This window comes from Protobothrops mucrosquamatus, unplaced genomic scaffold (assembly GCF_001527695.2).
Source record: "Protobothrops mucrosquamatus isolate PMUCROS unplaced genomic scaffold, P.Mucros_1.0 scaffold_281, whole genome shotgun sequence".
NCBI classification, from domain to species: Eukaryota; Metazoa; Chordata; class Lepidosauria; order Squamata; family Viperidae; genus Protobothrops; species Protobothrops mucrosquamatus.
Genome location: NW_015386357.1, coordinates 1,244,511 through 1,266,992, shown reverse-complemented (window position 1 = coordinate 1,266,992; position 22,482 = coordinate 1,244,511). Strand labels below are relative to the sequence as shown.

The window sequence follows — 22,482 nt, the reverse complement described above, 5'->3', positions numbered from 1 at the left end:
CCCCTAAAAATTTGTTAAAACACCCCTTTAAAAAGAACCTCAATTTGGCCAATTTGGATAATTTTCTGTTTGCACCCGCAGCATGCCACCTCTCGGGGTTCCAAACCCCATCCTCGAGGTGGGCCCTTGAGTACTTACAGTACTAAAACTTTCACTGTATTTATCTGTATCCTCCTTTGCCCAAATGCTGCATTATAGTGCAATAAATTTTAAATCAAGGTACATAAAATCAGCTAACTTAAAGAATGCATAAAAATTCAGGTGGAGTTGAAAATTCCAGAGTTTAGACATTTTATTCACAAATTTGTGACTGTTCAGTGTCCCCAGTCACCTTCTCCAATGTGCCCTGCCAGTTTTCTATAAGCAAAATCAAATGGGGAAGCCTGCCTGTGATCATTTATATGTTGACTCATTATTAAAGTTTGTTTGCCACTACAATTATCTTTATGATATATAATATAATCTTGGTAGATTATCAAAGGCTATCCAGCATTGGGTAAAACACATATGATCAGCCTAAAATTTAATGTTTATTTTACTTACAATCAGACTGCACTATCATTCTTTCAAAGGATAATCCAATGGGTAACAGGATTATCTAGTTCATAATACTTTACTCATTCAGAGTCACATTACATCATTAATAATTGGTTTGCCAGAAATAGTAACTAGTCTAAACATTTTACAGTCACTTTGCCTTAATGCAGATGTGTTCCCATGTTTTTGTAGCAAAAGCTATATGCATGCCATATATTTATATAAACGTAAATATAAAACCTAACCAAAAGAATGAACTATAAGAAGCCATAAGCGAAATCTCTTTTCCTTGAACTACCTCATGGAAGAAATGTCTGCTGGTCAAGAATTCCTCTTAAACACAAATGACATCTAAGTAATTGTGTCATTTGAATAATGACATCACACAAATGGATACAAATGTCAACTGACTTCATTTGAATGATGTCATTGTGTAAATGATGCGTGTCATTACACAAATCACTTTAGATATTTGGTTCCAATTCATGCAGTCCATTGCATTGAGATTAGGCTAATAGAGATTTCATAGTAATTACTGTATGTAGTTATGTTTCCCAAAGGAGATAAGCTGAATCAAGTATGAACACAGCCTAAAAATTAAACTGTTCTTGGCTTATGATATGGAGGAATCTTCTCAGGGGAATAATCCAGATTTTGCAACTTCTTATTCCAGGAAGTTTGTTTGGTTTGGAGTTGGGGTTTTTTGGTCACTTTAATATACTCATGCTAAAATAGTTGTTTAATTTAATGACTACTTGACTACAAAATAAATTATTTAATATCTTTCTTAACTATTGTGAGTGGTTTTGAATACTATAAGGCAGATATTAACTGTAAATTCAAATTTTGACTTTGTCACAAATTATTTCATTAAATAAATTGCTATATATATTGTAAAATTCCACCATTATATAATTTTCTTGATTCTCTGAAGATAATTTTCATAAATAGAGGATGGAAAAGTTAAAAAATATTTTGAACAAGTTTTATTTAAATGGCTACTAGATACAACTTAGTGATGTTTACTCAGTTTATATTATTTAGAGTTTGGATATAATCCTAAAAATATTATCAAATACTAATGCTAACTTTATTATATGTATAGAATCTGCCTAAAACCACATGCCTACAGATAAAGAAATAAAGCCTTCGAAAGACTGTCTAAGTTGAGAGTGGGCTAGAGTAGCAAACTTTTAAATAACCTATCTTTTGTAGTCATAACTGCACTAGGAAATGGGAATAAAATATTAATTCTCTGATTGAAGAAACTGGGACAGAACAGAACAAAGAGAGCAAAGTCATAGAAAGGAATATAGCTATGATCACAAAGCTTTCACTCTGGGTTCTAACTGCAGCAGCAGGATTCGTCTTTCTTGAATTAATGCCATATTTTCAACATATTTTTACATTATACAATCTAGAGGCAACTAAACAGATTTTTCCCCTTGAAAAGCCATAATGATATTGCAGTTATACCTTTTCTTTATCCTTCTGAAGCTGCTTCTCTAGTTTTTTTGATTTACTTTTTGCATGTTTTAGATTTTCCCTTAATTGAACATCCTCCAGATCTAGCTGGGTAAATTTATTTTTATTTTCTTCAATAAATGCTGTGATTTCATTGAGTTTCCTAAAAAGGTAAATATATCAACAACCATTGTATTAGAATAAGAGCATAATCCAGGGGTTCCTTTTTATGTCCACACCCCCCTTTATTGTAATCTTATTGTACACACTTCCTGTTAAAAATACAAACACCAAAATGAACACAATACAATGGAACTTTGAGAAAGATCTAACAAATTAATTTCTTTATGCCTCTCCTGAACTCTAGCTGTACTTCCCCATGGGAGGTACACTTCAGTTTGAGAAACTCTCAAATGATCCAATGAATTTTATTTTCATCATTTTTACAAAAGATAAAAAATGCATCAGTGATGAACAGCAAATAGAACAAGTGCAGCACTCTTTCAAATATTGCTACATTTTGCCAAATAATAGAAAAATTAAAGCTTACTTTTCTACTTCTTTCAGAGCCTCATTCTTATCTCTCATTTCATCTGCCAGTTTGCTGCTCTTCTCATTAACTTCTTTGGTGTCTTCATGTATTTTTCCTTTCTGTGCTTCCAGGTCATATATCTGCTTCTGTAATTCAGAACTAAAAAAGAAAAAAAAAGAAGACATCTGATATTGGATAAAATTGATCTTCTCTAAAGTCACCTGACTGCTTTGACATATACAAAGTCAAAGCAAACCTAGTGCCCTACATTGGATTTCATTGCCCAGTGTAAGGAGATTTATAAAAGCAATGGGTTAAATCTGGATTCCACTATTGGCAATTAAATTCCATTATTTGAATGGAAAGTATTTAATTATAAATTTTATTTGACATCCATCTCATAACCGACTCCAATGCAATGAGTAATTTACTCATTTTTTCACACTCCTTAGCAAAGTGTAGGTAAGCCCAAATACTGATCAAACCCAATGTATTTCCTATCTTTGGGTGAAGTGCATTAAATAGAACACATACTTTAACATTTCAAAAGAATCAATACAACTGAACTATGGGTGTAGTCCAAAATTATTTTTTGAAAACTTTTTATTTAACCAATTAGTGCCAAAAACAATGCACAATAAAACATACACAAATTGTAATAATTACAGAAACCAAACCAACCAAATGTACCAATATTACACTAAAATACATCATCATCACTGGTAGCTTGGCAGAATAGGAAATAATACAATTTCTATCAGAAGTGTGTAAAGCTTTCCAATTTTGAAACAGCTGGTTGAAACGTTCCAAGCTTATTCAGAGCTTACAGGATATTTCATTCCACATTCCTTCTAATGATCTAATAACCCAGGTTTTTTTAATAATTTCAAGCTATGGTGAATTGGAAAGATCAGCCTATAAATAGCAAACTTTGCATTTCATATGTGTCACTAATGGTTATATTTAGGTAATGTCAGGTGAGGAAAAGTCATTTCAGCATATACTATCACATTTCATAGATAACTTTACTGCTCTTTTTAAATTTGCTACTATAGAATTCATTAGCTGTAATATGTCTTATGTGCTATCTCAATGTATTCTAAATGCATTGTGCTTTTAAGCAGGTTATCAAATGCAAATTTGAACATTGTGCATTTGCACTGTAGAAACTGTTGCTATTTCAGACTGATGAACTTAAATTTATCATTGACATTCAGCTTTGCAGGAAAGCTCAGAAATCTGAAAACTATACAGTGTTAGCATGCACATTAGGAAAAGCCACATACAACCAAAGAAATGTGCTTCTGCTCTGTTGACATTAATTGTTGAAGTAAATTCTATTGCTTCTTTGCTGAGTTGATTTCTATGGTTATCTGTGCAGGCAGGCCAGGCAGTAAAAAAAAAAAAATTCTTTCCAGTTTGTCACTGGGAATTTATTTATTGCTGGGATTTTTAAAAGGGTTTTATAATATACTTTATAAACAACCCCTAGGTAGCATATAACACACAGTAGTCTCGTATATCAACTTTTGTGTCTCAAGGATGAAAAACAAAGAAACAAGAGACTTGTTTCAAGTTTCTCTGTTATATATGATTGAACATTCAACACATTTTGAGTTTTGTTATGTTGGAATACAATCAACTCAGAGCATTCCACTGAAATATTTCTAATAAAGCTGTCCTGTTCTGGGCTCAGAACAATATTTTTTTTCTCTCAGACATATTGTAGGTTTTACTAGCTATCTAAACAAACTACTGTAGGAAAATAAATCTTCCACATTTAATATTTCCATAAATATAAACTAAACACATATTTGAGTAGATATATGATGTTCATATATGCTCATTTAATCCATTCCATCCTATCTTTTCCAAAATGATGCTACTTACATGTAATATTGACAGATTTTATTTTTTTCTTTAAACATTTTGTTTTCCAAAGAAAGAAATTCAACTGCTTTATTCCGTTCTCCTTCCAAGGCATCTTTTTCCTTTTCCACCATTTTAACTCTGTTTAACTAGACAGAACATATAGATTTAAGCTATTTTGCAATAGCTACACCTACTTAATTATTTTTCACAAATTCACTATATAAAAATCATAAAGAGTTTAGTTTGAGTTTGCATGCAGTTAATTCCACATGAAAGCAAGAAGTTTCCAGATACTTTACTTTTACAGCATTCAGGTTGTTGCAATTCAGAAAAAAATCAGTTGCATTGCATAGTATATGACAAACATAATACTCAATGGTTTCTTAGATTTATAATTTAAGTTTACATTTATAATTTAAATAAAATTAAAACTGTAGAATAATTTATTAATTTAAAGCCTCACCTTCTCACCTCTCTGTTCATTTAGTATCTCCACTCTTCGACATAATAGTTGAATAGGCTCTTTCAATCGTCCTGATCCTATTATATCTTCCAAATATTCAAGCATGCCTTCATCATGCTCATTCTGCCCTTTTGGTTTCATCATTGCTATTTGTTCAACTTCTCCCTACAAGGTATTTAATAAAAAGAATCTGCAAGAGCTTTAACCAAAAATGCAAATATAACGACCCAAAAATACTGGTATACCAACGCAAGGAAATCTTAATTGCAAAGATACATAACAGAATGCTAGTACTTATGTTTGCACAAACCATTATGTAATATCTTTTTTCAAGTCATGTGCTTTCCCAAGTTTCTTACACGTTCCTGTCAAGGATTCTCAGTTGGTGTGTCCACATGTGCACTTCAAGCCTCAAATCTATCTACAGTTTGTTATCTATCAGTATTAAGCATACGACATACCTGCAAAAGGAGCTCCACTGAAGACCTGATACTACAAGGTAGACTAAAAAACCCATTAAATTGAACCCAAAGAGCACCAGCATAAGTATTTCAGCAAAGGGAGAAGTGCCACCTGCAGTTTGCAAGCTATTGTCAAGAGCTGCCCCACAAATTCTTATAGCAGTGTAGACAATAGTTTTAAAGGCTAAAACTACATATTTTTAATTAAAAATTAGAAGCTAGCTGTTGCTGAAGGCAAGTTATGATACAATTATACTGGCAACCGCAATCCAGCCAGCAATGAAGTACATATTAATTTCATTTCAAGATTGTAGCTTCTGTTCTACTATCTTTAAATATAATTGATCCATCAATCTGCAAATTATATTGTTCAGAATATGTATCTTTCTACTGTAACTCCATTAAAATCACAACTATAGAATGAATAAACCAATTATATTATAGTATTTAAATATTATAGTAAGAATATTCTTAGTAGACCATTTTAGTTTAATATGTAAATTCAAGAATAACAAATAACCCATCATTGAAGTAATCCTTGATTTACAACCACAATTGCACCCATCATTCAAGTATTCCTTGATTTATGATCACAATTGGGCCTGGAATTTTGGTCATAAGTCAGGATGAAACATGACTGGACTGGACTTGACTTGATAACTGCTTTTACAAAAATAAGTGGTATGTTACAGCTTCTTGCTTTCAATAAATATTCATGAAATAATATTTATCTGGGTTATGTCCTAGTTTTCATAATAACCATATATAATGGACTATTTTTCAATCTAGTAAAGATTCTTAAAAAAATACTATAACAAATAATTCCTTTTCAGTTTAAGTAATACTTAAAAGTATGCATATATAAAAGTACAGATCTGAGAAATAATTGTTGTTGTATAGGACTACTGACAGGTGTCTGTGTATATAATTGAGGATAGCAACCTAAGAATTTGCAGGTACAAATGAGTTTCTTTAAGACCTACTAGCACATTTTGAATAATATTTCTTCCCAGGATGATAGGAAAATATCTTGGGGAGGTGTATATCCTAAACCATAAAATATATGTCACTTCTGCTGTTGATAATTAGCAACAAAAATGAGAAATATTTGGATTTTTTGGGGGGGACATTTATACTAAGAGAAACAGAAACAGTTTTTCAGATCAACTGAATTTGAATGACTCAGACTAACATACTTCATATCTTATTTGCACTTAGAAGAAAATGATGAAATTCTTGGAATTTTTTTCTTTTAAATGTTTGGATGTCAACAATAGCTATATTTCTCAAGATTCTAGTATATAACACTGCAGACACTCAAAAATAATTTTTCCATAGTTTCTTTTAAGATTTGTACAGTCCTGTTTCTGACATACACACACACACATATACAGGAAAATTTTACTTATATCATATAGAGGGAAGTGTGGTAAGTTCCCAAAGAATTTTTAAGAAAGTTCTAAATACAGTTGAATATACATATTGGACGTGAGAAAATTCTGACTGTAGTACAGTTCTCATTCACTAAACTTTTTGGGTCTATTTTAAATTTATAGATTCTGTATTTTAGTTTGAAGCAAAAATGTTAATTTTACAGAAATAGTAATTATAATTTACAGTAGGGTAATTGTTTTTAAAATAGGAAAATATGTTTAAAATAGGAAAAGATACTAAAATGGTATATTCAGATTTTAAAGAAAAACAATTAAATTATTAAAACATTTACACAAGGTGACAAAATTTCCTATTCTTTTTTATAGGAATATTTATTTTTTTCCTTATAATCAGATTACAATAGAAACAAAATTATATAATCTGATCACAATCCAGCATTTTAAGGTAATTTTACTCTATGGAAAAAGTTAAGAACATGCTTATCAATTTTAATGAAATCCAACCATTTATGGCTACGTGGTCATGTTTAAACTGAATAAAGCTTCAGCATAACTTGTAATCTTTTCATAGACATAAAGGATTCCTAAATTTGATATGAATCCTTTATTGCTCATGGTTAAAAAGAGATGCATATGAGCATATTGGATGGTCCAATATAAGTTCATATTGGATATAAGTGCATATTGGATGGTCCACACCAAAATTAGGAAGTGTTCTCTGTTTACAGATTGAAACTAGGTTATTTTGTTTTTGAAATGGAAGAGTTGTTCCAGCCAGAAATTGTTGAGAGGATAAAAACAGGAAAAAAGCAGGACTGAGCAATCAGTGGAAGTAGAAGGGAGATTAAGAATGTCAGGGACAAATGGACCAGTAGGATATTTGTACTCTTATTAATATTCCTTACTGATTGGATTTTTGCAGGAATTTGGTGGCACTAACAGAGATGAGCAAGGAGGCAGGCAGTGGGAAGATAGGAACCAGGCAGGCTGCTACACAAACTATTCTGAATATAGTAGGAGAATGCTCAAAGTTTGTTTTACATTTAAAACAAAACACATTTTCCATTTTATGCATACCCTTAATGTTCCACTATCTATCTATCTATCTATCTATCTATCTATCTATCTATCTATCTATCTATCTATCTATCTATCTATCTATCTATCTATCTATCTATCTATCTATCTATCTATCTATCTATCTATCTATCTGTTTTCAAAATTTGGATTTTGAAAACATGTATATATATATGTTTCTCTCTCCCATATTTGGGCCGACAGGGTGCATCAAAGTTGAAAAAAAAAAAAGCATTCATATATATATATATATATGTCACATATGCCCATATTTTAAGAATTAGAAAACCTGCAGATATACATCTGGAAACAAAAGATAACCAGCAAAAAGCTTTCATTTAACAGGTGGGCTCTATGTAAACTGACTTAATGAAGCTATACCACATCCTTCAGAATAGTATTTTTCAAAAACAATTTTATTGTGGAAAGCTACATTTGATCACAATACATCTTATTTAGAAGTGGTGAATATAAAAAATTGAATTAGAAAAAAAATACAGATATAGTTATGCATCCAGTTCTGGAAAGACATAGCAACCAAGATGGTAAAGAGCCTGGATGGCAAAACATAGCAAATTAATCTTGAAAAAGACAAGATCATAGAGAAACATATCTACATATCTGTCTCTTACAATCGAAGGGGCTACCATGTAGAAGCCAAGGCAGAACTGCTGTTTTCCAGAAGACAGGATAAAAAATAGTGAATTAAAATTACAAAAGGGTACATTTAGATTGGACATCAAGAAAAAAATGTAAGTGTTCAAAAACAGAATAGAATGCCTCAAGAGGTAACATATTTTCTCATGTTGGAGGGTTTTAAATAGAGTTCATCTAATGGGAATACTGTTACAGGGCTACCTGCAGGGGGCTGGAATAGATTATCTCAAAGGCCCTTTCTGATAGTTACGTTATATGATTCTTTCTAATGACTTATAACTAAGCCCAGATGAATTCACTAAGACATACTCCGAAGTCTTATTATATAATTAGGGCTTAAATACATCTTTGCAAATATAAACAGCTAACAAAAGTTTTGTACTGGACATATACATTGGACAGCAGGAATTATCAAAATGCCTTGGACACAATCCAGTCAAAGGTTTTGCATTTGACGGACTGCCAATTTCAATAAATTATCTATGTCCTAGTTTGTTTTAATTGAGGAAAAAAACCAATAATGCTACACATGTTTAATTTGGCTAAAACATACAATAATATATTATTTTACAATACAATATACAATAATATAATCCAATTATACTTTCCCATTTAATAAATACCACTTTAAAAGTGTTTTTATTTAAGTTTTAAACCAAAATAACTTGCTCTTCAAAAATGCAACACTTTAACATATTATATTTATGACATTTGTAAATTATTTAGCAGAACAGGAACACTGAAACCTGCCAACTAAACTTATTGGAAGTTTTTCTAGAATTTCAAGGTTTTATAAAATATTTAAATATAGTATTTTTAAATCTGGTTTATATTAAACTTAATGTAATCTTGCAAATGTAACATTAAACTTCATTAAGCAGACAAAGCAAAATATATAGTAACTTTAGCACAAAAGTATTAATTCAAATCCTCCAATTAATTAACTTAAAACTGAATCATCATTCTCTCCATAAATCATATAACCTAGTACTAGGTAGATAGCAGAGTGCCAATCCTGCTGATCAGCATAAAGGAATAATAACTGGAAAAAACCCTTACTTCTAATCAGGCATAATATAGCATACTTCCTATAGTACATTTTGATTGGGATCCAAGAGGTTTTAGATGTTAGATAATCTTTTTTTGCATTCTCTTGTTCTTCATAGTCACCATTAAGTGGACATTCAACAATGTAAACTGCAACCTGAATAAAAATCTGGACATCCTTCCCTCAGAGAAACCTTTTCCTTTTATGTATGGGCTATTTTGGATTCTAGCCAAAACCTGTTATGATCCTAATTCTATTAGCCAAAGGCCACAGAGTCATAATCAATTCCAGCTCCAAAATAAATCCTATGGTTCACCTAGTTAACCCAGCAAACCTACCAAGATGTCTTTCTATAAATGTTATGTATCCTACCTGAGAATGTGATTTTAAACTGCCATGTTTGATTTATTACCATAAGTGCAATTAAGTCAACCAACGCAGTTCCCGACATCCCTTATCATCAGCCATGAGGAGTTAAGCAGTTGATAATTCTATTTCAGAAACTCCTTAGGCACATCCCTAAGCAAAAACATTACATGGTACTTCATTCCATTTCTCACTATTATTCCAATCTCCTCTGCATCTCCCAAAACTTGAAGCACGTTCTAAGGGCACTCTAAATTACAATATTAAACTTGCAACAAGATTGTAATAAGGTGGTAACAAGCAACCTATCCCTGTCATATTCTAAAAATATGGATTTATCATAGAAAAAGAATATAGCAACAGTGTAAATATACAAAAACGTTTATAAAATAAAGCGCTTAAAATGCACATTTCTTTATTAGTAGTAGTAAATAGAAACATCTTACATTTTTGCCTATTTTCCTTAATGGTTTATACTACAGTCCTACATACTATTTCTATTTTTTTTTTCATTTACATCAATGTTAGCTCATTTTCTATTAAAAGTAATTCCAAATAATAGTGCAATAGGACTATAGTCTTAAATCATTTGATTTAAAATAAAGCCACCTGTCTTTAAGTGTTTCTCTGATTAGGATACAGTGTTTCAGAGAATCAACCGAATTCAGTCTGGGAGCCTGGATGCTCAGATATTGCTTAAAAACTTTAAAAGTCTAAAACTATAAATTATATTGTTTGACTTTCAAATCAAGCATAATCATCAAAAATAATTTCTTCCAAGGATATTGCTTATTACAAATTATTCATGTTATCAAGAGTCACAAAGGTATGTTGGCAGTACTCCAACTCTACACATTGTATTCATATAAAAGCTGTATGTAACTTAATTTGAAGTTACTTTATTTTTAAAATTGTGCTTTATAATTTTTATATCTCTCCTAGGGAAAATATGTGCTCTATCAAGAATAAAATACCTTTTCAAAATTAATCCTCTAAATTATGGATGTTAAGTTATACTTTTTTATTTCAGAATAAATTAGGAACCAGCTATTATTAACTCAAAATATAGAATATGCTATTTAGAAATATATTTCACATATTACAAAACATATTTTGTACAGTAAAACTGTAGAGAATTGTGTATGTGTGTATCTATCTAAATGAGTAGGCCTGAGTAAAAGGTACAATTCTTGATATCATTACTCTTATTTTTAACAATAAATTCAGTGTGATTTACATTTATAAGATTTAGAATCTGATGCTATGCTTGCATTTGATTAAAAAAAAGGGGGGGGAAGCATTAGTAAAAAAGAAAACTTAAACAAATTATTGTATGCATACCTACATTATCCGATTCCTTAAGAATTAAGCAATGGCATTGTACAACTAAGTAATATAACTTTAAGCAGCTATAAAATGAATATGGCATCACATAAGGGTCACCTATGACATATAAGTGCCTCTGTACATGGACAAAGACTTTTTAGCTAATCCTTACTAACTCTTAATGTTAGAGCTGTTCAAAGTTCTGAGTCTTGGGGCAAACTTGACTTTTGAGCATTTGAAATTCATATAAGTTTCTCTGTACTGCAAACTTTACAATATTTCTCTATTTGCTTCTGACTAAATAAAAACTCAAAATCTTCTAAATAGAATTTTAGTTATTTTAAAATTATTTCATAACCTTTTAATAAAATACCATTTATAATTTTAGGCAAATGTTCTTTGTCATTATTTATTCAATTAATTTAATTCCTGCTTATTACTTTAAAATTTATAATGTAGGAAAAAAACTAGGTTTGACACAATTCATTCCTGGTGATTACTATAGGGATTTAGCCATCGTCATGAAACAGAAAGTAGAAATTAGTAAATATCAAGTTACATTAACTTTTTTCTAAGAAAGAAAATTTAAGCAATATGACTGTTTACATTTGCTATTAAATCCTGTGTCCTCAATTAATATTTTAGGCCTTACACTCTTCTGTCCAAAAACAGGTTTAACTATTTGTGTAAGATTACAGAATGGGATGAAAATTTCATATTTCTAATCTACTAATACAAAAAAGGCACAGAGAATAGTAAAACGTATTTCATTCATTTGCAATAAATTATGTACTAAAAATTACAGACATTATCATGACATGTAATAGGACCCAAACAATGTTGGTTAATCCCTGTCACGCTTAAGCAGCACAATAATATTGGTGTTATCTTTACTATACCAATATTTACGTGCTGCTACAGCGGAACAAGTATAAGAATTATTCTACCCAAGTGCCTATTTAACACATGAAATCAATCTAATATGAGAAACTTTTTAATTGGTTTTCTTCCTTAAAATTCTAAAGCAGCAAATAATGACTTGCATATTTATTATGAAACACAAATCATGATGTGCTGCTATAGTACTCTGAGGCTTTCAGAATAGAACTGCCATAATCCCTAATAAAATATATTGAGTTATATGAAGTAATAAATTATTTTAGAGAGTACCTGTAAAATCAGAAATCTATTATGGTCCAGGTCAATACCATGACTTCGGAGCAAAAGCCCAACATCTTTAAAAGTTGCTTTCTTCCCACTGATATGGTATATTGAAGAATTATCTTTATAGGCTGTTCTGGAAACACAGAAACTGCTGTTGGGAATGACTTCATAATCATCCCCTTCCTGTTTTGAAGGAAAACAAAACCAGAAAAACAAATCTTAGTATTAAGTCATTTTTCTACTTCAGATTTCAAAATTATTTTATATCACAAATCTTTTATATTCCAGTTCAAACTACAACTGAAGCTAGAATAAATTTTGCAATGCATGTACTATATTAGTCATACCAGTATTTTTGTTATCACGATGTCTTAGAAAACAAAAGATCCACATTCAATTGCCAAAACAGTATCAAACACACCTTTCTTTCTGAGTAAACTTAACTGAGTAATCTTAACTGCGTTCAGTGGGAGATTCTAAAATAATTGTATACAGGATTCCACCTTACACTTCATCTGTTGCCATCTTATGAAAAAGATGCTTCTCTTCTATATTGTGGACCGCTTGCATAGTCTTGTCACTTTAGAATACTTGTAATATGTATTAATGAAAACCTTAGTATTTGAACACTTGTAATTGCTTTATAATCATTACTATGAGGAAACTTGAAAAAAAATGGGATTATGTATAATTTCAAAAACATCAAAATTCCACATTTACCCAGCCTCCTGCTTCAGAAGCATTTTCAGAGATTTTGATAAAAATCCAAAATTATTTTATTTTCATTTTTGTATTACTAATTTTAGGTAACAGTTTGCTTTCCTTAAGAATTTATTTTAATAAAAATATGGTAGATAATACATTTTAGAAAGCCAGTATTAATATAAATGGAAAATTAGCTATGATCCAATTATGTCTAATAGCTAAATGACCATATATCATGGTTAAATTTATAAGAAAAATATTTTTAAATTATATTTAAATTATTGCATTTTTATATATTCCATTCTTTTTCGTCAGAAAAATACCAACTTTAATATCAATTTTATACAAAATTCCTCCATCCAATTTCTTTTTATACTATTAAGTCAGTAATATGTTATTGGTGGGTATTTTTTTACTATCTTTTGTAACAGTAAAACATTAAAATAAGTCCCAAATTTAACTTCAAACTAATCCTTGCAAAAGTAACTATCATTAAATGTAAATTTGAAAATTTAAATAAACTATATCATTTTTTTAAAAAAGTTAATACTGAAAGGATTATACACATATCCAAATACACAAACACACACACCACACACCCTCGAATTATCTAGAATTTTTTTAAAAAATTATTTAGCAATATACATTTGTAGCTAAGACATATTTCATACAAAGCAAATGTCTAGAATGTTGCAAATTGTGTATACAGTAAACACTTTCCCCAATTTAACACATTTACACAGAAGAAAATGAATATTAAATGTCATTGTTTTATAGACAATAATTTGAATAAATTCAATATTACTTCCACAGTGCTTTTTTCTACCTAAATTCAATCAACTGCATGATTAAAAATTCATAAGGCATTAAGTGATTAGCTTCTTCAGGTTTAAAAAACATACCTTGTCAATTATCTTTTGAAAATGAACTTCTACAGTGCAGCTCTGGATGTCACTATGTTCATCAGAATTGTGTATCAGTACTGAAATTTTTTTGGATCTTATTTTTTGTGCTCGATAGCCAAAAACAAAGAGCATGGAATCAATCACATTAGATTTTCCACTGCCATTTGGTCCAATAATGCATGAAAAACGCTGCATTAACACACAAAAAATACATTGCAGCTTAATAGTTACTAACAATTGACCTCTCTGCCTTTCACAATGGTTTAAAATATAGTTAAACATGGTACAAGAAAATATGAAGTATAGTACTGGAAAGCTTAGTTTTTATTGCCAAGGATAAAGCATACAAACTACACCCCCTATTAGTTCACATTTCTAAAGTTTTACCAAAAACATACAGTAAACAAAATGCTACAAACAAGTATGTTCATAATCAGCATCAATAAAATGCTTCAAACTGTAAAAGATTATTTTATTTAATTACCGATTGTTATTCATACGTACTAGGAAAATACTTTGTATACTTTTAGTTTCTTGAACTCCACAACAAGCAACTTTTTGAAAAGTACAAACAATAGTAACTGAGACTTTCATCTGCTCTACCCCCCCCACCTCGGTATTAGTTGCCAATATGTAATTTATTTAACTATTAAGTAGAAAAGTCACAATAAATCTTTACTTCAGCTTAGAAGTTATATAAACTAGAAAGATACCTTATGAAACGGTCCTAGAATTTGCTCCCCAGCATAAGATTTGAAGTTCTGGTTTACAATGTGAGTTATCATGAGACGAGGAGCTCCAGCTTCATTGGTCATAGCTGGAGGTGGGGGAGGAGAGATGCTACTCAAAATTTCTTCTAAACTTTGATCATCAACTCCATTTGATATTGCTAAAGATATTCAAAAACAAGAAAACTGATATACTTAATAACTACAGTAGACACAGACACACACACACACATATTATCAATGGAAGTAAAAGCTTCATATTTTAAAGCTATACTAGTGTAACAGAATCAACATATTTGTACAATTAGACTGAATTATTAAGAACTGACCTAAAATGCATCTCTCCCAATTAGTCCTGAAGGACTAATTCAATCATCAAAATTCTATTCTCAGAGCAACCTTTTTTTTCTATGTAGTACCTTCCTAGATTAGAAAATACCTTTATACATATAAATCAAAGTAAATAGGAAAATCTTCCCATATTCCTGCATTTTCAGGCACACCCAGAGGTTCAGCAAACTGTGGTTGCTAACTATACATTGCCTTGCAAGTTCTAATGACAGCAACAGCACTACTTCTCAAAGACAGGAAGTTTGTCTCTCTCAAACACAAACACACACACACACACAAATCTGGCCATTTATGTTTCAGCAAGACTTAGACCTTTTACTAACTCCTTGAGAAAACCTTTTCTCTGAATAAATGTTATCAATGTTCAGTATCAATCCACTTACTAATATTTGATAAGTAAGTTGTACTGGCAGTTATTTACTTTTAATGGAGAACACACACACAAACCAACATAAATTTAAAGCATGATGAGTAATTGTCTACCAGTATATAAGGTACAAATACTGCTCTCCAAATGTTTCCAAAAATTTTATCTACTTCAATTATTGATGTCATGGTATCACAAGATACCAAAAATAAGGCAATTAACTTTCCCTGAAATTCCAAATTTGCTTTTAAACACCACTTTTACCTGAACATTGTATAATCACTGCACAAGCCAGCACATAATAATAAACAAAATCAAATTTAAATTAGGACACCTATATGCTAAGTTAATAAAACAAAATCAGGTCAATAAGAGACTGACCTTGCTGAGGTACTTCAGAGGGGAACATACTTGCTTCTTTTTCAGGTTTCCCATCATTAGAGGACTCCTTCAAGGAATCACTGCCTTTTTGATGGGCTGCCGTAGATACTTTAGTTCTTTTGCTTGGCATGATTTCTGTCTGTTTCAATTCCAAACAATCATACTATAAAAACTGTGCATTTTGTTTCCCTTTGTGCTGAAGTACTAAAAGAGAAAAGAAAAACCCTATACCTCGACTATAACAACTTGCATCCAGCCCCAAATATTAAACATCAGAGCAAAGATTTCAAATTGGCAAATTATTTATGACAGCGGCATGCATTTTCCTATCTTTACACAGCAGATATCTTCCATACTAAGGCAGATTGCATATTATAAATTACAATTTACATCTGTCATACTATCCCAACAAATAAGTCAAGCTGATAAAAAAACGAAAATGAATTCCTAATAAGTACTCTGCAGTAGAGAACTGGCCCAGCACTTAAATTCTTAAAAATATATTAATATGAACTTAAATGAATATAATGGGATCCAGATATATTGATTTTATTCTAAAGTCAAAAGTTACAAAATTGAAAAAATTAAAACTCTTTTATAAAAATCAGATCTTAAAATTTAGATGGGTTCATAATTTGGTTTATACAAGATGAAAAGCATGACTGTTTTATGCCTCATGAATTTTTTAGATATTAGTATTAAAGAAATGTCTAAAAACCATTAATCTAGATTGAAGTGTTGGTTTGACTCAGTCTACATAGTATTTTGGAGCAATTATCTTTCTGATTTTTAGCAAAAAAAAACCATACTATTAACATAACAGGAAACTGAGACTTAAGTAAATTACATATTTCATTACTTCAAAATCCAAAAAAATCCAATTGACAGGAATCAAATTTTGAGTTTATTTTAAAAGAAGTTCCAAAAAACTACCTTATGGGGAGCATTTCATAAAAACTGTAGAAGATTAAGGAGAAAAAAAAAATCAGATTTCTAACCTTCATAAATCCATCACCTCTTCCTCACCCCTCTTAACTTGCATCGATAAGGGGTCGAAGTAGCGGTGTTTCCTAATAGATTTACGAACCTAATGCAAAATATCACTCAGCAGATCAGAGCCGCAAATTCAAAACTCTGCTGCTTTTTGAATGTACAAGTTTTAAAAATTAGAGTCTTGCCAATTTCCGAAAGAATGTATTGGAATACGTTTCGCCTCCTCTACACTTCGAAGGCATGCGTGCTTTTTCAAAGTGCTCACTTGCTAGAATAATCAGTTTAAGACATTGGGGGGGGGAAAGCAGGCTGAGCGTTATCATTTAAACGGCTAATTAATTTTTCTAACCCCCCCCCCCCAAATCACTTTTTACAGAAATAATACGAATTGAGCGGAATAGGCACTATGACAGCCTACTTCAAATAAAAAAAACGGCTGTGCGAGAATAAAAGTTAGGGAGTCAACTTGGCGTTTATTACAGGCAACGGAAAAAAAGCCAACCAATGCCTTCTGTCCCCTTCCCCCACGCGGTGGCGGGGAGTGGGAAAAGCGGGGGAGAAGAAAGTGTCCGCCGGTTGGGGGAAGGGGGAAACGAAGCAAGTGCCTCCTCGCACAAGAGACAAATTTGCGCGGAATTTCTGTTCTCCCAATTAGGCGGAATCAAATACTCTTCCTCATCCACACCAATAATTATTTACCGTATTGAAGCTTTAACCTCCGGTCTAATCCCAGCGAGTTCCTCAAAATATATCTCCTGAAGCAAAACGCAGGAATATTATATCCAATGATGAGCTTACCAGGCAGCTACTAAGTATTCCGTCCTCACCCACGAGCGGAGTTGGTACTAGGAGCGCGGGCCAGCAAGTTTCCGAGTAGCAGCCCCTGCAGCACCAGACACCTTCGTTTCCTGCCTGCAGCCTTGGCGGCTTCTACACTCGAAAATGGCGCCCAAACGGCAAACTCCTAACGAAATTCGTTAGAAAAGCGCAAAGCATGCTGGGGGAAGAAAGGGGCAGGGTTCCCGTAGGTTTGAAAGGAGGAAAAAAAATAATGAAACGCTCTCCCGCGCCGCCATCTTGTTTTCCGTTATTTAGCGAAAAGGTGGCGGATCGTTTTCACGTCATGTTTTCTCAACAGTTTTTTTTGAAGTTTACGGGGGAGGAGGCAAGAGGGATACTTCTCCAGTTTTTAGAAGAACATGTTTGAAAATATCCCCAAATAACAAAAGGGAGAGGAAAGGACACGAACTCCTCCCGTTGTGTCGGTGGGTTACTTAGCAACAGCCTAGAGATAATGGCATAATAGAGGAGTTTTTAAAAAAACTGACTGCAGCCTTTATTATTATTATTATTTTTTTTTAAAAAGAAATTTAATTTCTTTTTGTGTGCATTGATTAAACTTGACAGATTGGACTTTTGACGTCAGGGCTGGCGTCATGCGCTTGGGGATACCCACGTTGGGTGGGGGGGAAAGGGAGTCAAACCTCGTGGGGGAGGGAGACGATTGCTAGGGATTAGGCATAGGAACTCTCGCGGGAAGTAGCTATAGAAACCGAGCCGCTTCCTCTCACGGTGGAAACGGCGGAAAAGCTCCTCTTTTCCTGTGCAGGTTTTTGAGGGTGCGGTTGGGAGACGGGCGCCTTTAGCTTCATCAAGGCTCAGAAACACCTGTCCTGGGAGAGGCCTACTCTGTTTCTCCTGGCTCCTGAGTTCTCCCCAGGTAAGTTCTTTCCGTAGACCTTCACTTTGGACAGATGATGGGAAAAGTGAGCCGCACGGGTTGGAGGTAAAGAGACTCAGAGGCGAGTGATGAGAGACGGGAACGCGGGATCGGTTATTGACAAGCCCAGGTCGGTGGGACTGGTCTCGTTGAATTGCCTTCGCCTTCGGAGACTATTGGAGAGCGGGAAAGGACAGGATTATTACCATTCCTGGTCACTGCTCATCAGAGAAGGGGTAACCATGACCATACCTTCATGGCTAGATCTATCTACACTCAGAAACTGAATACGTATAAGTATGCGAAGCCCCAGTGATGCCTGTCACTTTCACGGTAAGAGTTATTTGGGAAGCGAAAGCTCTGAGGCTCCCCCCCCCGCCTTTTCTATATACGACTGCATGGAGCAGCTCCCCTTTTTGATCGTTTTCTTTTAAGTTAAATTCGCCATATAAAAATATTAGAAAAGATTTCCGAACCGAAAGTTAGTGGAGGTATGAAAGTTAACAAGCTCATCCTTGTTAAAAACGGAATAGATTTTGAAATGAAGGTTTGCTATTGCCTACCTTTACTGAAATGCTAACACTTTATTACACTACTACATCATTCTGAGTCTTTGAAACAGGAAATAAATTTATGAATGTCTCATTATCACAATCTTATTAGAGAGGAAAAAAAGAGTGTCTCATTAGTAAACGTTGCATATTTTACTGCATTTTAGTTTGATTGCCAAATTAAACTACACGAAAAGATGGAGTCAGGAGTCCATAATCTCACTGAATACCCGAGTCTTGCAATGTAGAATGCCAATTAACGATTAAACTACATTGCACATTAAAAATGTGTTTTCAGTTATATTACCAATAGATAAAGAAGTGACGGAGAAGATTTTCAGTTCTTTTAGTACATATTTCCTTGGGAATTTGAATTAAAATTCACATTTATGGAAATTTGCAACAAGAAAGGAAAGGAAGTAGTCCCTGCAGATTTTACTCTGCTTGTTGTTGCCGAATATAGAGGACAGCATTCATCTCTGTTTCAAGGCCATTGAGCCAGCGCTGTCCAAAGAAATTTTAGCAGTCGTGGCCAGTATGATGTCACGGAACTCTGTTTCCTCCCACCAAAGTGCTACCTATTTATCTACTTGCATTTGCATGCTTTCAAACTGCTAGGTGGAAAGACAGGTGCTCACCCTGCTAGGATACCAACTGTTGGCTTTCCAGCCGACAAGCCCAGCATCTTAACAGCCAAGCCACCATGCCACCCTGCAAGAAAATATTTCCAGAAATTATAAGTTTGTTAGAGTTAGCAGCAATGGTTCAGAGGTAAAACTTCATTCTCAATTTGTCATGTGTAATAAATTTATTAAAAGAGAAAATTACAGTGTAGTTATACTAAAGAACAAAACTGAGGATCTAGTAATAAGGCAAAGTTTCATAGAAGCATATAACCCGAGGTAGTATAGGCTAATTTCCCTCCAAGCTATATAAATTTAAGGCATTAACTAAGCTTATTGTAGTTGTAAAATTACTGACCTCTCTGATTTTTCATCTAAGAAAAGCATAGCATGTAATGAACTCCCTCTGAAATTCAGATAACTTTTACCAAAAGCTTGCAAACAACTGAGTAAATTATACAAATATTTCCAGTACTGTAAAATTTCTCCCTTACTTTGCACTCTTGGTGTGTTCCTGTGCAGTTGTTATGACAATCTCTTGCAGTAGAAAATACAACCCTGTGGGACCTTAAAACCCAATACTTTTATTAAGCAATATGTTTCATAGATTCTGGCATATTTCATATAAGGGAATTTCTGCTGCTAAGACTAACATGTTGACTAGGTGTAAATGTCATATTAAGCCATGGTGTAATTTATTTGGCTTTGGTTTAGCATAGTCATTGTGCCTTCTGAAAGATTTAGTATAACATAGGAATCTAGCCATTTATATTTATCAAACTAAGATTAAATTATACTTTATTATAGGTGATCGCAGCTAATTGCTCTTCAAAACAAGTAGGTTTTGGGTTTGTTAAACACTCTTCTCATTTTTAATATATTTACTTTTTTGTGGATAGTAATTGTAACATTCTTTGGAAATTCATCTTGGCTAAAGGATGGGGAATAAATACATTGTTACAATAGTAAAAATATGCTTTCAGTATCATTGATACTAAAATGACTATCAAGAATAGTCTAAATCCTTGATTTATCCTGATAATGTAAAATAATATAAAAAAATTACAAACAAGTTGTGAAAAGTTAGATTTATTTATTCACTGAAAACAATAGATTTTTAATTAGTATTTCTACATATTTAGCCATTTTAACCTCAGGAGTATAATATTTACTGAAATTTTGATGTGAAATATCTGTAGAGGAAAGTTATGTAACTAAGATTAAAATTAACATGATTTTTTGGTAAACTCTTAAAACATTTTTTATATAAATATATATTAGCAGTTATAAAATGGAAGCTCTCTGCATCTTGTGTAGTGAGAAAAAAATTTGAATCAGCAATTGAAAGGAGAATTTCAGGGCCATAATCAGAAACAGAATCTCAAGATGTATATTCACACATAGATATGAGATTGTGAGCCAGAATGTGATTTATTGAAACTTGTTTTCATTTTAAAAGTATTGTATAAAAAAACTTTATTTTTAAAATACAGTAACAAGGTTATATGATGTACTCTCATATTACATCATTTTCATATTTAGTTAATAAATGACAGAAGTTTCACCTATATTATAACTGGATAAAATAAATTATTTTAAGATATAAAGATTATGCTTGAAACAGCATTTGTCTTTTAAGTTAACCAGCTCTTAAGCCTGATCTTGCTTATTCTATGTTACTAACATGTGTATTTATGCCTAATTTAGCATTTACAAAAAGTTCAACCCTCTGACCTTTTAGAAATTAAATTGATAAGAAATGTCTTTTTTTCCCCTTTCAAATTAGGTTAAGTTAAATACTCTGGGGAAAATTGATATGTCCTGTAGATGTATCTATTTTGGGCTTTGGAAAAACCTTTGTGTAGTAATTCTTCAGTGGGTTGTAGTCCATTTGTCATAGGACTCCCAAGAGATTAGAAAACATATGTTCTAATTAATAGGATATGCTCTTCTGAATAAGCAAATGCAAGTACCTTTCATTGTAGAAGTTACATGAGATCCATTGTTTTGCAGAGCATTTTGTATCGTTTTCTGCTTTTTGTAGATAAATATTATTTCTTACTTTTCAGTTTATACCAGGAAATAGACCCAATATTAATATTAATGTTTAATAAATTACCAATATTGACCATTATGACCATGGTCAATATTTTTTCATTCTTATGCATATAATTATATTCATTTTTTATTAGTTTGGGTCAGAGGAAATATTTGCAATTTATATATTAGTATTTAATTTTCATACAAGTGTGTATTACATTTTAGAACAAAATCCTAAAGAATAGGTAAAATGTAAAATGGTTATATTACAATAAAATAATTTAAAAATAGGTCCTTTAAAATATGCTTATATGCTTAAAACATAAAAACTCCAAGTATATCAGCAATATTTTAGGATTTTTGTTTTATGTTTAAAATTTCAAACAACAGTTTGAAATAATTGAAATGAACCTTTGGACTGTGCCAGAGTTGTTCACACATGCATCTTACAGAACACAGTGAAATACAGGTAGTCCTCGAGTTATAACCACAATTGAGCCCAAAGTTTCTGTTGCTAAGTGAAACATTTGTTAAATGAGTTTGCCCCATTTTACGACTTTTCTTGCTGTAGTTGTTTAGTGAATCATTTCCTTTGTTAAGCTAATAACATGGTTGTTAAATGAATCTGGCTTCCCCGTTTACTTGGCTTGTCAGAAGGTTGCAAAAGGTGACCACATGATCCCAGGACACTGCAACCATTATAAATATCACCCATCTGAATTTTGATCATGTGACTATGGGGATGCTGCAATGGTCG

General features: G+C 32.2%; 2 protein-coding genes across 2 annotated transcripts in view; one reads left to right on the top strand and one right to left on the bottom strand.

Annotated features, from left to right (window-relative positions):
- The window catches only part of SMC4 (structural maintenance of chromosomes 4), a 44,543-nt gene extending 26,851 nt beyond the window's left edge, over positions 1-17,692 (bottom strand). Inside the window, exons 1-9 of the mRNA XM_015831834.1 lie at positions 17,590-17,692; positions 15,799-16,002; positions 14,685-14,860; positions 13,969-14,160; positions 12,368-12,544; positions 4,869-5,033; positions 4,424-4,551; positions 2,552-2,692; positions 2,014-2,164 (exon numbers count right to left, since the gene is read on the bottom strand). Coding sequence (XP_015687320.1) covers positions 2,014-2,164; positions 2,552-2,692; positions 4,424-4,551; positions 4,869-5,033; positions 12,368-12,544; positions 13,969-14,160; positions 14,685-14,860; positions 15,799-15,928 — 1,260 coding nt within the window. The 5' untranslated portion in view covers positions 15,929-16,002; positions 17,590-17,692. The remainder of the gene's footprint in view (positions 1-2,013; positions 2,165-2,551; positions 2,693-4,423; positions 4,552-4,868; positions 5,034-12,367; positions 12,545-13,968; positions 14,161-14,684; positions 14,861-15,798; positions 16,003-17,589) is intronic.
- Positions 17,693-18,341: 649 nt separating this feature from the next.
- IFT80 (intraflagellar transport 80) overlaps positions 18,342-22,482 on the top strand; it is a 58,643-nt gene continuing 54,502 nt past the window's right edge. Inside the window, exon 1 of the mRNA XM_029287272.1 lies at positions 18,342-18,511. The gene's annotated coding sequence lies outside the window, so the exon portion shown is untranslated. The remainder of the gene's footprint in view (positions 18,512-22,482) is intronic.